At 36.4% G+C, this 13,444-nt stretch overlaps 1 protein-coding gene across 2 annotated transcripts in view; it reads left to right on the top strand.

The window, feature by feature from the left end:
- The window catches only part of Polr2b (RNA polymerase II subunit B), a 41,167-nt gene that overhangs the window by 22,704 nt on the left and 5,019 nt on the right, over positions 1 to 13,444 (top strand). For both annotated transcript variants that reach the window (XM_074042166.1, XM_020171811.2), the window contains 12 exons: positions 17 to 156; positions 257 to 368; positions 2,422 to 2,576; positions 3,512 to 3,710; positions 4,033 to 4,201; positions 8,692 to 8,788; positions 9,754 to 9,848; positions 10,917 to 11,167; positions 11,249 to 11,338; positions 11,573 to 11,680; positions 12,636 to 12,749; positions 13,140 to 13,300. In XM_074042166.1, the coding sequence (XP_073898267.1) occupies positions 17 to 156; positions 257 to 368; positions 2,422 to 2,576; positions 3,512 to 3,710; positions 4,033 to 4,201; positions 8,692 to 8,788; positions 9,754 to 9,848; positions 10,917 to 11,167; positions 11,249 to 11,338; positions 11,573 to 11,680; positions 12,636 to 12,749; positions 13,140 to 13,300 (1,691 nt within the window). The remainder of the gene's footprint in view (positions 1 to 16; positions 157 to 256; positions 369 to 2,421; positions 2,577 to 3,511; positions 3,711 to 4,032; positions 4,202 to 8,691; positions 8,789 to 9,753; positions 9,849 to 10,916; positions 11,168 to 11,248; positions 11,339 to 11,572; positions 11,681 to 12,635; positions 12,750 to 13,139; positions 13,301 to 13,444) is intronic.

Genomic DNA, 13,444 nt, shown 5'->3' with positions numbered 1-13,444 from the left:
TTGTCTTATTCCTTAGGGCCATGCTGTAGGACTTGTGAAGAATTTAGCTCTGATGGCGTATATTTCAGTTGGATCTCAGCCTTCTCCAATTCTGGAATTTTTAGAAGAATGGAGCATGGAAAATTTAGAGGAAATTTCTCCTGCAGCTATTGCTGAGTGTGTATATCTGGAGTTTTCTTTTTAAACTATTGTTAATCTTTACTTATAGCTTAGTTTAGAATTGCTTTGTATAAAATGCTTTTGATCTTCATTTTAGTGCAACCAAGATTTTTGTTAATGGATGCTGGGTTGGAATACATAAAGATCCTGAACAACTTATGAACACCCTGAGGAAGCTGCGGCGTCAGATGGACATCATTGTGTCTGAAGTAAGAATCTTTCTTTTGTTGGGGTTTGAACCCAGGGCTGTGTGCATGCTAGGCAAGCACTCTACCAGTTGAGCTACATCTCCAGCCTGCTGTCTTGTTTTGAAGTTGGGAATGCCACTCATGGTAGTTTTTTTTCTCAGATTGCTTTGTAAGACTAGGATATAGGCTAGGAATATGATCTGTTTTCTTACTTTTTCTTTTCTTTTTTCCCCTTCCTCTTTTCCTCTGCTTCCTCTTCCTTCTTTTCTTACACAAGATCTTTCTGTACAGCCCAGGCTGACCTCGAGCTAATTGTCCCCCTGCCTTGACCTCTCCTGAGTGCTGGGATTACAGGCATGTATCACTGTGCCTGGTTGTGTGGAACATTTTCTACTTCTTGGCTTTTGACTTTAATTTTAGAGAAGAACTTAGTATTTCTGATCAAACTTTTCTGATTTACCATGGTTTTTAAACTGAGTGACCAAATATTTTCTATTTTTAAATAAACTCAATTATTTTTAAATAAACCCAGTTTCTTCAATAAAAGGATCCAGTCTTTCTGTGAGGAAATAGCAATCCTTTTCCACTTTACTGGCAGTAGCAATAATTTTCCAACTTATTGGCAATTTATTTATTAATTGACTTTCAAGATTACATATTAGATCTAAATAGTCCACTGGAAGTTGTTTGTTTCTTTTGTGACTTCTTTACATATGGGCACTTCAAATTTTGCAGGGTTACTAATAATTCATATGTCCTACACATTTCACCCCCTCCAGCATGCATACACACACACACGCACACACGTGTTATGTATGTGTGTGTGTGTGTGTGTGTGTGTGTGTGTGTGTGTGTGTATGTGTATATATATGTTTTTTTTTTTGGTAGGACTGGAGTTTGAACTCAGGGCTTTGTGCTTGTAAAGTGGCTGCTCTACCAGTTGAATAACCGAAGATGGGGGTCTTGCTTTTTGCCTGGGCAGGCCTGAAACTGATCCTTCCAATCTCTGTCTTCCAAGTAGTTAGGATTACTGATGTGAACCGCCGGCATCTGGCTCTAAAATACTTGATATTTTCTAAGACTAGCATTGTTCAGTAGAAATATGATCTGAGCCACATATCTAATTCACAGTGTAGTCACATTAAAAAAGTTAAAAAAAAAAAAAAGGTAATTTTATTTTATTTGTCTTTATTTGACCTGATTTATCCAAAATATTACAACTTAAAGTTTACCAGTATAAAAATTTTTAATGAGTTTTTTTACTTTTTTTGTTGTTCTAAGACAGGGTCTTGCTCTGTAGCTCACCTGGCCTTGAAGTCACGATCTCCCTGCCTCAGTCCCCCAAGTGCTGGAAGCATAGGCATGTGCCAGAATACCTGGCTGCCTTCTTTGTTTTTAAAGTTTTGGTATTATCTTTCAAATCCTTTGTGTAATTTATATTTACATCACATCTCAGTTCAGATGTGCTATAAATGTGCACATGTCAGATGCTCATCAGTTACATGTGCCTAGTAGCTACTGTACTGGATTGCTAGATTGTAAAGCCATTTGTCTGGTACGTGACTGTGAGGAGTGAGCCTTACGACTGGGCAAGGATGGTCGAGGCAGAGCAATATATATTGAAAGGCTACCAGGTGAAGTATATGTAATTGGTAAAGAGCTAAAATAAGAAATTGCTATATACTAATATTTGTAGTGCTGAAAAAATATTTTCTTCATTTTACATTAATATGCATGATATTATTTCCAAATGTTATTCAGCTCTATAATTACCGTTACACATTTTTCATTGTTACAATTTAAAAATTATATCTAAGTTTTTAATAGATTGAGCAATTCTAATTAAGATTTGTCCATTTTATTTGATAATTGGTTGATCCTGAAATTTAGTATAAGTTTTATTTAATTATTTTTTTCTTTTGGTATTAAAGTTTGAACTCAGGACTTTGAGCTTGCTGGGCAGGTGCTCTACCACTTGAGCCATTCAACCAGCCCTGCAAGTTTTCTTTTTAGATAAGCTGTAATGACACAGAGAAAATAAAAATTCACGAGAGTGTTTATTGTGTATCTGTAGGTTTCTATGATCAGAGATATTCGAGAGAGGGAGATTCGGATCTATACAGATGCGGGCCGTATTTGTAGGCCACTGCTGATTGTGGAAAAACAAAAGCTACTTTTGAAGAAGAGACATATTGACCAGTTGAAAGAGAGAGAATATAACAACTACAGGTAAAAACATGCAGTGAGAAAAATGTATGCATTCAAAAGAATTGAGATAGAGTTCACATGTTCTAAAATTAACCATTTTAAAAAAGTATATGATTGAATGCTTTTTAGTTCATTCACAGGATTGTGCAACTATCACCACGATTTAATTCCAGAATATTTTCTTTGCTGCTAGCAGTCACATTTATTTTTCTTCATTCAAAAAAAAAATATTTATTTAGTTAGTTTTCAAGACAGGGTCTTGCTATGTACCAGGCTGGCCTTTAGCTCACTAGGTAGCCCAAGCTGACCTCAAACTTTCTGTCCTCCTGCCTCAGCCTCCTGAGTGCTGACATCTCAGGCACGCACCACCATGTGCTTCTGTGTCCTCCTGAATTGTTGTGACCATGTGAAGGACTTGTATTTTGTTTCAGCATAAAAGTCTGTGCGACGTGTTAAAATCTAATAATAACAAGAGGAAGTAATGTATATAATGCAGATATAATGTGTATAAGAGACAGTGCATATTATAATGCAGTGAATAAGAAACTTAAGAAGATGAACTTTTTTAACATTTAGTACTATATAAATGCATATATTTTTATTGTAAAATTTGAACAGCATATACAGTAAAAAATGTAAAGGCCTCTGATATTAATATTTCCTCTTCACAAGTAAATACTAGCAATACCTTGTTCTGTGTATTATATACATGGCCCCCCACCTCTGCAAGTATAATGTCTTTGAAACAAAGAAAAACAAGCTCGTAATAGTCATGGGATAATAGTTTATAGTACTGTTCACAGCTTTTTCACTGCTAATAATTATGTGTCTTATTTTAGGATCCATTCCATATCAGTACAAATACGTATAGGAATACAAGAATAGTTTTTATTAAGTAAGGGACTTTGTGCAGAAATATTTCAGGGAACTAGAAAACTGGGTAAATTCTTTTCTAGTTGGCAGGACCTTGTGGCCAGTGGAGTAGTAGAATATATTGATACACTAGAAGAGGAAACCGTGATGCTTGCAATGACTCCAGATGATTTACAGGAGAAAGAAGTAGCTTATTGTTCCACATATACCCACTGTGAGATTCACCCATCAATGATCCTTGGTGTCTGTGCATCTATTATTCCCTTTCCTGATCATAACCAGGTTGGTAGTACTTTCTTCTGTTTTGCAAGGAATTAGGGGAAGTAATAAGAATTAGAGATTAGTCTGTAATATTGTCTTAAGAGAAAAACTTTTTAACAAAAAGGCAGTGAACTTCCATAGAATCAGCAGTTTGACATGCTTGTTATTGTGTTTCACTGTTAAAAGCCATAATTGATTATTCTAAATGATTATTATCACTTATTGTTCAGAAAAAAATATAGGAAATTCTTTTTAATCAATTATTTTTCTGATTTATGGTTAGAGTCTTTTCCTTCAAAGATCATACATTTTCATCGATTCTACCTTTAATTTCTACCATTAGTCCCCAAGAAACACTTACCAGTCTGCTATGGGTAAGCAGGCTATGGGAGTTTATATCACCAACTTCCATGTTCGTATGGATACATTGGCCCATGTTCTCTATTATCCTCAAAAACCACTTGTGACTACACGGTCTATGGAATACCTGCGATTCAGAGAGCTGCCAGCAGGTATGTTCAGTTTGCTCTACATTTTTTAAGATCTTGACATGCTTAAGGTACTTCCCTTGGTGCTTGGGAGGGTTAAAAAATGCATACAACACAGTGCCTGTTCTCACAGAGTTTATAATGTGGCAGGTGGGAAACAGGAATTTAATATAAAGATGTGTGTGTGAAAGGGTTAAGATGGAGGTACAAAGTCCTTTGGAAGCAGAGACAAAAATTATTAATTTGGTGGTGGTTTAGACTAGACTAATGTTGGTGAAGGAGGTATTTGAATTTGAGAGGCAGTTTGAGTGAGGGCCTAGATTTATCAAGCCCTGAGGTTGGTCATGTCAGTTTAGTGTGTCTGGAGACAAAATACATGGGAGCAAAACTTGGTCTTACGGTATAGTGAGAGCCTGAACACGTTACATTTTATTTTGAGAATAAAAACCTATCCAACTGTTTTGAGAGGAAAGCAATATAATTAGAAATTTGTTTAGAACCACATTCTGACAGTAGTGTAAGGAGTGGATTAGAATTGGGTACTATATTAGCAGGAAGATATTTTAGAGGGTTTCGCAGTAGTCTTGAGTACAGAATGGTGAGGTCCTAAAGAAATGTGAAAGAAACTGTGTGTGGTGGTACACATCTGTAATCCCAGCACTTGGAAGATCGAGGCAGGATGATCATAAGTTGGAGGCAATCCTGGGTTCTATGGTAAGTCCTATGCCAGTCTGGCCTACAAAGGGAGACACTGTCCTATAAAACAAAACAAAACAAACAAAAGAAATGAAAAAAAAATGAGTTGCTGTTTGAAATACACTTTATTTGATATAGCACTTGAATGATTGCTTGGACATGGAATGATGAAGAGAAAGAAAATGGAATTAGAACTATTGTTGGCATCGTGGCTTGGATGATTGAGGACAGAGGTGGCTGGCAGTATAGCTCGGTGGTAGTCATGAGGCTCTGATCCCCATCACCAGGGGCAGTCGAAGGGTGGATTGGGAGCATGCTATAAAGACAAAGGAGTTGCAGAGGTAAAACAATAAACTCTGGATATGTTAATATTAAGTTGCTATTAGAAAACTAAGAAGTGATCTTCTAACAGCAGGTTGCAGATAGTATCTGAAAGGTTAAGTCTAGAGATGTGAGGTTTATAATATATTGGTAATAATTGCAGATTATTATGAAATTACTTGGAGAGAATTGAGAGTGAGACAAAAGGCAGAGACAAAGTTTTAGGCAAGAGGAAGAGGCATCAGGAGCTTTGAGAAGTAGTTAGCGAGGAGGATCAGGAGTTTGCGGGAGGTTGAATGGGAGCCTGGACAGCAGGTAAAATGGAGCAGTGAAGTCTGACGGCTGTGAGTGTTGAACATGAACGGAGACTGTAGTTCTTTGGCATTGTCTTAGTGTGTTAACAGAATTTTGGCTTTGAATGTGGGTAACACTCATTATTTCATTAGTAAGGTTTGTCTTCAGTAGCTCTAAATTATTAACTAAAGAGGGACTGTAACATTTGATAGCAAATTCTCATATGTTAAAATTATTTAGTCTTCCAGAAGAGGTTACTTCTGTCTAATAAAACAAAATCTTTTAGGTTGTCTGCAAAATGTGCCTGCAATACTTTGCTTAGACAGTACTGTTTCATAGTGCTAGAGAAGAGAAGAAAGATAGTGCAGGGTTGGATTTGAAAGAAAATGTTCCTTCTTTTGAAACTGATGTGAAGCAGTGAGCCATGGCTGGTAGCGACTGCATGCCTTCCAGTTCCTACTTACCCTCACATCATGCTATCTTTTTTTTTTTTTTTTTTTTTGTAGGACTGGGGTTTGAACTCACAGCTTCTTACTTGCAAAGCAGGCACTTTACCACTTGAGACACTTTCCAGTCTATTTTGCTCTGGTTATTTCGGAGATGGGTCTCACACATACTATTTGCCCTGCTGGCCTAAATTGCAGTCCTCTTGATCTTAGCCTCCCAAGAAGTTAGGATTACGGGCATGAGGCACTGGCACCTTGGTATCTTAAAAAAAAAAAAAAAAAATCTTTATTTAAAAATAATTTTAAATTTATAGAAAAGTTGTAAAACTAGTGCAAAATACACCACACATATACATTTATTATTATTATTTTATATATTTTTTGGCAGTACTAGGGTTTGAACTCAGGACTTCAGCCTGCTAAGTAGGTGCTCTGCCACTTGAGCCATGCCCCAGCCCCAATATACTCTATCTGAATTTCTTAGTTAACTTTTTACTATATTTGCCTTTTCATTCTCTTCCTTTTTTTCTCTTTTCCTGAGCCATGTAAAAGTAAGTTACAGACATGAAGCCATACCACATGTTTAACTCTTCATTGTATGTTTCCTGAAACAAGGGCATTCTCCACAGTACATCCATCAAAATTAGAATAACATTGATACCCAGGTAGGCTGTAGTCCTTCACTCAAATTTTGACAGTGGCCCAAATGATGTCCTTAATGTCTCTAGGATGTAACCCAGGACCGTACATTGCGTTTACCTGTATGATTTTTTTTTTTTTTTTTTTTTTTTGGTGGGACTGGGGTTTGATCTTAGGACTTTGCACTTGCAGCATCTCACCCCCAGTCCATATTTTGCCCTGGTTATTTTGAAAATGGGAGAGGGGGTTGCCTGGGCTGACCTTGAACCATGATCCTCCTGATCTCCGTCTTCTAAGTAGCTAGGATTATAGGCATGAGCCACTGGTGTCTGGCTATCTGCATGTTTTAATTTTAATCCAAAACAGTTCCTTAGTCTTTCCTCTTCTCTCATGACCTTGAGTAGCTATGATTACAGGCATGTGTCACCATGTACAGCCATCATTCCTTATTTTGGTGCTCAAATTTCCCAGGTTTGGCTATGGAAGCTCTTTCAAGATAACTTCTGATAGCATTCTTTCAGTACTTCCCTACATTTTGCCTCATATTGTGCTTTTCCCCTTGCTAAACCTGGACTCAGCTATTTCTCTTTTTAGAAACCAAAGTCTTGGTGCTAAGTATGCTCACTGCTGTTAGAATGTTGTCATGTATAAGTCTTTTCAGCTGACAGAGCTAAGAGTCAATTACACAGTGTACATACACATTTGCTTTTGGTTTGTTTTGGTTTTTGTTGCATGGTTCTGGAATTTATATCTATATGTATTAACTGTCAGTTCACACCAGTATAGTATTCTCATTCCAAGCTAGCAGTGGAGTTTCTTGTAGAATTCCTTTCTCCCATAGTGCTCATTTCCTCAGTCTGTTGCTATAATCAGTCTCCTGACCTTCTTTGCCCTGGCCATGCCTAACAAGCTAGCTGCATAGCCAGATTGCCAGCTCACTTACCCCACGGGCCAAGTGGCTGTGTTGTGTGTCACTGCCAACCCTATAGCACCTTTCTGTCTGTTAGATCTGCTCCTCTGCTGTATGAAGAAAGGAGTAAATTAGTGGTCTGTCTTCTTGTGATTCAATTTAAATGTAAGGAGGCAAATAAAAATTTTATTTAGAATTTAGACAGCCAAAATATTCAGTCATCCAGATTTTAATTCCTTTGTGTTTTACAATCATAATTTTCACTACACTCTGTTAACTATACCTTTAGAGTTGAGTGTATTTTAATTTTTGGAAAATCTTATGATTCAGATCTTAGTACAGTAATTAATATATTGAAGCCCACTCACATTCAATAACCATTCTAATAATAAGTTTGTTATTTTATAGTGTGTTGTCAATTTTTTCTTTTTAATACTTGTTACTTTCTCTCTCTCTTTTAAATAGAGTCTTACCATGTTGCCCAGGTTGGTCTCAAAGTCCTAAACTCAAGTGATCCTTCACCTCAGACTGTCAAGTGTTGGTTACAGGTGTGCACCACCACTTCCAGTTCTGTGACTTTGTTTTTGAGATAGGGTTTTGCTGTGTATCCCAGGCTGGACTTGAACTTCAGTCCTCCTATCTCAACTCCTGACTGCCAGGAATATCGGCCTGAGCCACCACACCTGGCTTCTATTACTTTCTTTATAGTCTCATCAAAAGTAGAGTAGCTGCTAAGAATTACATTGTGGTGGGAAAGACGATGCCATTGTTTTAGGTGGTACGGGGAGAGAGGAATAAGGTATACCAGTTTCAAAACTAAAACTGGAAGCAAGAGGCAGGGAGTTAGGGCTTGAGTGTATTGCTTATTAACTTTGAGATCATAGATCAATTAATTAGCTCCTTCTGGCTCATGAGAATAATAATGCTTATCTTGTTTTAGGCACAGGGTTTGGTGAGGATCATGAAAATTGGTTAGGGAGGCACTCTGAATTATTTATACTGATGGTAAGAATGGATATATTGGGAATGACAGCTTTAGGATTTGCTCATATCAAGCAAATCAGAGTACCCAGGAGGAGTAGACTGACAGTTACCATGATAAAAAATCCAAGCATTAGTGGCAAATATGACTGAATAAAATGGATTTAGAAGAAAGGACAGGCTTTCCTTCTCAGATGATGCTTTAATGTGTTCTAACTTCATGATAGGTATCAACTCAATTGTGGCCATTGCATCATACACTGGATATAATCAGGAAGACTCAGTCATCATGAATCGTTCAGCTGTAGACCGAGGCTTTTTCAGGTCAGCTCTTTATAAAATTTGTCAAAACACAGACACAGTCTAAATGGTAATTTTTTAAAAAGATTGTTTTTTTTTTCTCTTTGGCAGCACTGGGGTTTGAACTCAGGGCCTCATGCTTGCTCTGCTAGACAGGTGCTTTACCACTTGAGCCACTCCTCTAGCCCTTAAAATTTTTTTTCTTTTCTTTTCTTTTTTTTTTTTTTTTTTTAAGAATAGGTTTGACTCTGCCCTACTCCAGAAAGTAGAAGGCCTGGTTGATGAACATAGATAGCTGAAAACACTGCTTTTTGCATCTCTCTGGATTTTCAAATGCTAATGTTTTGGGCCCTTTTTTTGTTGTTGTTAGCAAATATACATTAGCACTTAGATAACATAGAAACCTATGTAATATTGTAATATTTATTAATATATTTCTTATTTAATAAGAAATAAAAATAAACATATAATCTTAGAGCCCACAGATAACTACTGTCAAAATTATGGTGTGCTTTCCTTTCACTCTTTTTTTGTTATTCTTTTATTGACAAAATAATCTCAAATCCATTGCATGTGAAGGTTGTTTAAAAAATAGGGATTTAGAGGAGCAGATTAATTTTTTTTGTGTGTATCTTATGAAAATAGGATAGCACTAGAACTAAAGGACAGACATTATAGGCTAATACAAAACCTCACTGGAAATGTTTGAGCAGACTCTGGCCTTTCAGTGTTATGGGAGGGAATCTTGTAGGTTGATCTGAGTGCAGATTGCACTCAGTGATTGTGAGTCCTCATCTATAACTCCAGGTGGCTAAGGTTACAAATCAAATGCTACATGTATAACCCATTTAGGATTTAACTTGGATCCTGCAACTTTGATTCATAGTTTAAATCCTCTTGAGAATAGCAACTAAGTAAAATACTGTTGGTACATTCTAAGCCCCTTTTAAAAGAAAATAATAGTTACCTTTAGAACTGTGTGTTTTTAGGTCTGTTTTTTACCGCTCATACAAAGAACAGGAGTCTAAAAAAGGATTTGACCAAGAAGAAGTTTTTGAGAAGCCTACACGTGAGACATGCCAGGGTAAGTGACATTGACATTTTAACTGTGGAATTCAAAGTTAGTTACTACTTAGGCTTCCCTAAGTAATCTTACCACATTCTGCCCTTTCCTTCCTTTTTTGTTTTAATGTAGGAATATGTTTTCCTGTCATTCTCTAAGAGCTCATGTTTAAGAAAATGGTTTGCACCTCCTAGGAGTATACTTTAGTACTTTTGTTCTTTCCAGATTAAGGAGAAAATTTAAGAAATCAGAGAGGCTGTATAGTTTCCTGGGACCCACCCCACAACCCCATTCTTAACTTGTGCTGTTTATACTTGTTCTTCAGTTTATTCATTTACATGGAAAGCTTCTCTTTCTCCCCCAAATCATGCTGAGACCATAAGGTTTTTGTTTAGGCACAGTATTTGTAAACATTTAAAAAAAAATAGTGAGAGGATACCTAGCATTTGTTGTATTTTTAAGAAAATTCAAATTTTCTAGTTACTTATTTTTGCAAATGTAAAGTACTTACTGGAAAAAAAACTTACATAGGGAAAGAATGGGATGTCCACTGCCCAGGGATATTGGGTATTTCTGCCACAGTTTCGATTCTTAATGGTATTGCATAAACTTAGATTATGTTTTGTTTCCTGAAATAGCTCCCTTTTACTGTGTTTCCATTGGGTGGTTCTGTGTAGTAGTGAACTAATGTCTACTGGAGTTAAGATTGCACGAGATGAAACGCATGGATATTTTTTCTCACCTAAAATAGACATGGCAGTATACTTACCTGAAGCCACTCAACAAATGGTGGTTACATGGGAGAATCTGATTTTTCCACTGCTAAGTCCAGTGTTCTTTTCCTGTTAGGTTTTTTTTTTTCTCTTATAAATTGTGGTATCACAGAGTACAGAATGGTTTATATTATGTGAAACGAGAGTAGTAGGTTATAGCAAACATGATTTATGGTGTTACAAATTCCTGTGAACTTCATACTGACTTTGGAGTGATTCATGTATGTGGTTTTTAATCTTTGGGGACTATGTGGCATTCTAATACTTTTCTATATGGTAGTTTTATTTAAAAAATTCTGGGTCTGCTTCCTCATAGGTATGAGGCATGCCATTTATGACAAACTGGACGATGATGGTTTGATAGCTCCAGGGGTTCGTGTATCAGGAGATGATGTTATTATAGGCAAAACAGTTACCTTGCCTGAAAATGAAGATGAGTTGGAGAGCACTAACAGACGCTACACCAAGAGGGACTGTAGCACTTTCCTCAGAACCAGTGAGACAGGAATTGTGGATCAGGTTATGGTAACTCTGAACCAGGAAGGATATAAATTTTGTAAAATAAGGGTGAGTATAGCTGTATCCATATAGCTAGTTTTAGAAACTAAACAAACTTCACTTCACTAACCTGTTGTTACATGAATTCAGGTACGCTCTGTTAGAATTCCCCAGATTGGAGACAAATTTGCTAGTCGACATGGTCAGAAGGGTACTTGTGGCATCCAGTATAGACAAGAGGTAGGTATACTTGATCTCTTTCACTCCTGAACCACCATTTTGTTGAACATTTTTATTAAATGAAAATTTGCTGCAAATTAATTGTTTTTAATTTTAGTGTTGAATAAACATGTGAATATACCACGCTGGAAAGAATTTAGGACATAAGTTCATTTGGGGGCAGTGTCAGTTCTAGTTTTGTAGCTTTAAGGCTTTTCAGGATCTTTATGTGTCTTTCAAAAATTTTCTTTATAGGATATGCCTTTCACCTGTGAAGGTATCACTCCTGATATCATCATAAATCCCCATGCCATCCCCTCTCGTATGACTATTGGTCACTTGATTGAATGTCTTCAAGGGAAGGTAAGAGGTTGTCTTAAAAAATATGGGCTCCACATTGATGTTCTAGTGGGAAGAAAAAGGGGATATGAGAATATAATGGAAGGTGTGAACTCATTCAAAGTACACTGTGTGCATGTATAGAATTATCACAATGGCACCCCTTCATATTATTAATGTATGCTAATTCAAAAATATTAAGAAACTATTAAAAAAACAACAAAACAAACTGATTCTTCTTTCAAAGTGATGATAGATGATTTCTCTTGTATTTGAGCCAGTATACTATGTGAATGTGATATTTACTTATTTTCTTGCTTTCGAATTAGTTATGATTCTTCCTTTTTTTTAATTAAGAAATTTGCAAAGTTATGGCTAAGACAGAATTTTTGTAAGACATATATCCAACCTGTGTGATCCAACACGTGTGATTAGTTCACTATGACCTTAATAAGTTTACAGTTAGATAGTCAGCTGTACATGCACCTTTCAGGGGAGATTTTCTGTTTTTAAGTATCTTGTTAAGGTAGAATACCTATGGCATAACATGGATGGCTTGATTTTGGAACATTAAAATATCATTTTCCTTGAGTCATCAGAAGTATTTGGAAGTCTCACTGTCTTTGTACCTGATCCCATGAATAGATTCCTATGTAAGGCTATTTGAGGCTTTTTTTTTTTTTTTGTAGTATTGGGGTTTGAACTTAGGGCCTTGTGCTTTCCAGGCAGCTGCTCTACCCCTTGGGCCATGTCTCCAGCCCAAAAGTTTTTCTTTTGTAGGTAAATTAACTTTGTAAATATCTTCTGTAAGAATTTAATAAAATGAATCTTAATATGTCATAGCTTTCCACAACATGGACTTTAAGTTTAGAATATTCTGTTTACAGGAAGGATAAGTTGATTGTACTTTTTATTGATATGTAACTTTCAAGGAGAAACAGAATGAAGCAGCATTTTAAAGAATACTTTCATTTCAAAGGTATCAGCTAACAAGGGTGAAATTGGCGATGCTACTCCATTCAATGATGCTGTTAATGTCCAGAAGATTTCTAATCTTTTATCTGATTATGGCTACCATCTCAGAGGAAATGAGGTATATTTGCTCTTCTAGTAGTACTTTGTTACATATATTCTTTTCTTTAAAAGTAAAACCTTTTATTAAAATATACACATAATTCCAATATGTACATAAATCATAAATGCACAGCTTGATGAATTTCCACAAAGTCAGCACACCTGTGTAGCAAACATCAGGATCTAGAAAAGGGAAATTATCCAGAACGCTTTTTTTGCCCAGAAGTCCCCTTCAGTCACTGCCTCCCTACTCATACTCCAAGCTAACTGCTTTCTTGATGGCTAACATTATAGATTAAGTTTCTCTGTAGATTTTTATATAAATGGAATTATGCAGTATATGCACATATATCCTTTGAACTTGTTTAACATTTTTAGTTCTGTGCTTCAAAATTTGTGTCTGTTTCAGGTGCTCTATAATGGGTTCACAGGCAGGAAAATCACATCACAAATTTTTATTGGACCCACTTATTACCAGCGTTTGAAGCATATGGTGGATGACAAAATTCATTCTCGTGCCAGGGGACCTATTCAGATCCTTAATAGACAGCCCATGGAGGGTAGATCTCGGTAAGAGAGTTGTATCATCATCATCGTCTATTGTTACTTGGCCTTTTCGTTTGAAAATGTCAGACACACAGAAATAGAGATTGTGGTATAGTGAGTACCCACATACCTGTCAGTAGTCATCAGCTCATGGCCAGTCTTGTTCCT

The sequence above is a fragment of the Castor canadensis genome, chromosome 9 (assembly GCF_047511655.1).
Source record: "Castor canadensis chromosome 9, mCasCan1.hap1v2, whole genome shotgun sequence".
NCBI lineage: Eukaryota > Metazoa > Chordata > Mammalia > Rodentia > Castoridae > Castor > Castor canadensis.
The sequence above is the reverse complement of the archived record's forward strand: the minus strand, read 5'-3'. Positions and strand labels throughout refer to the sequence as shown.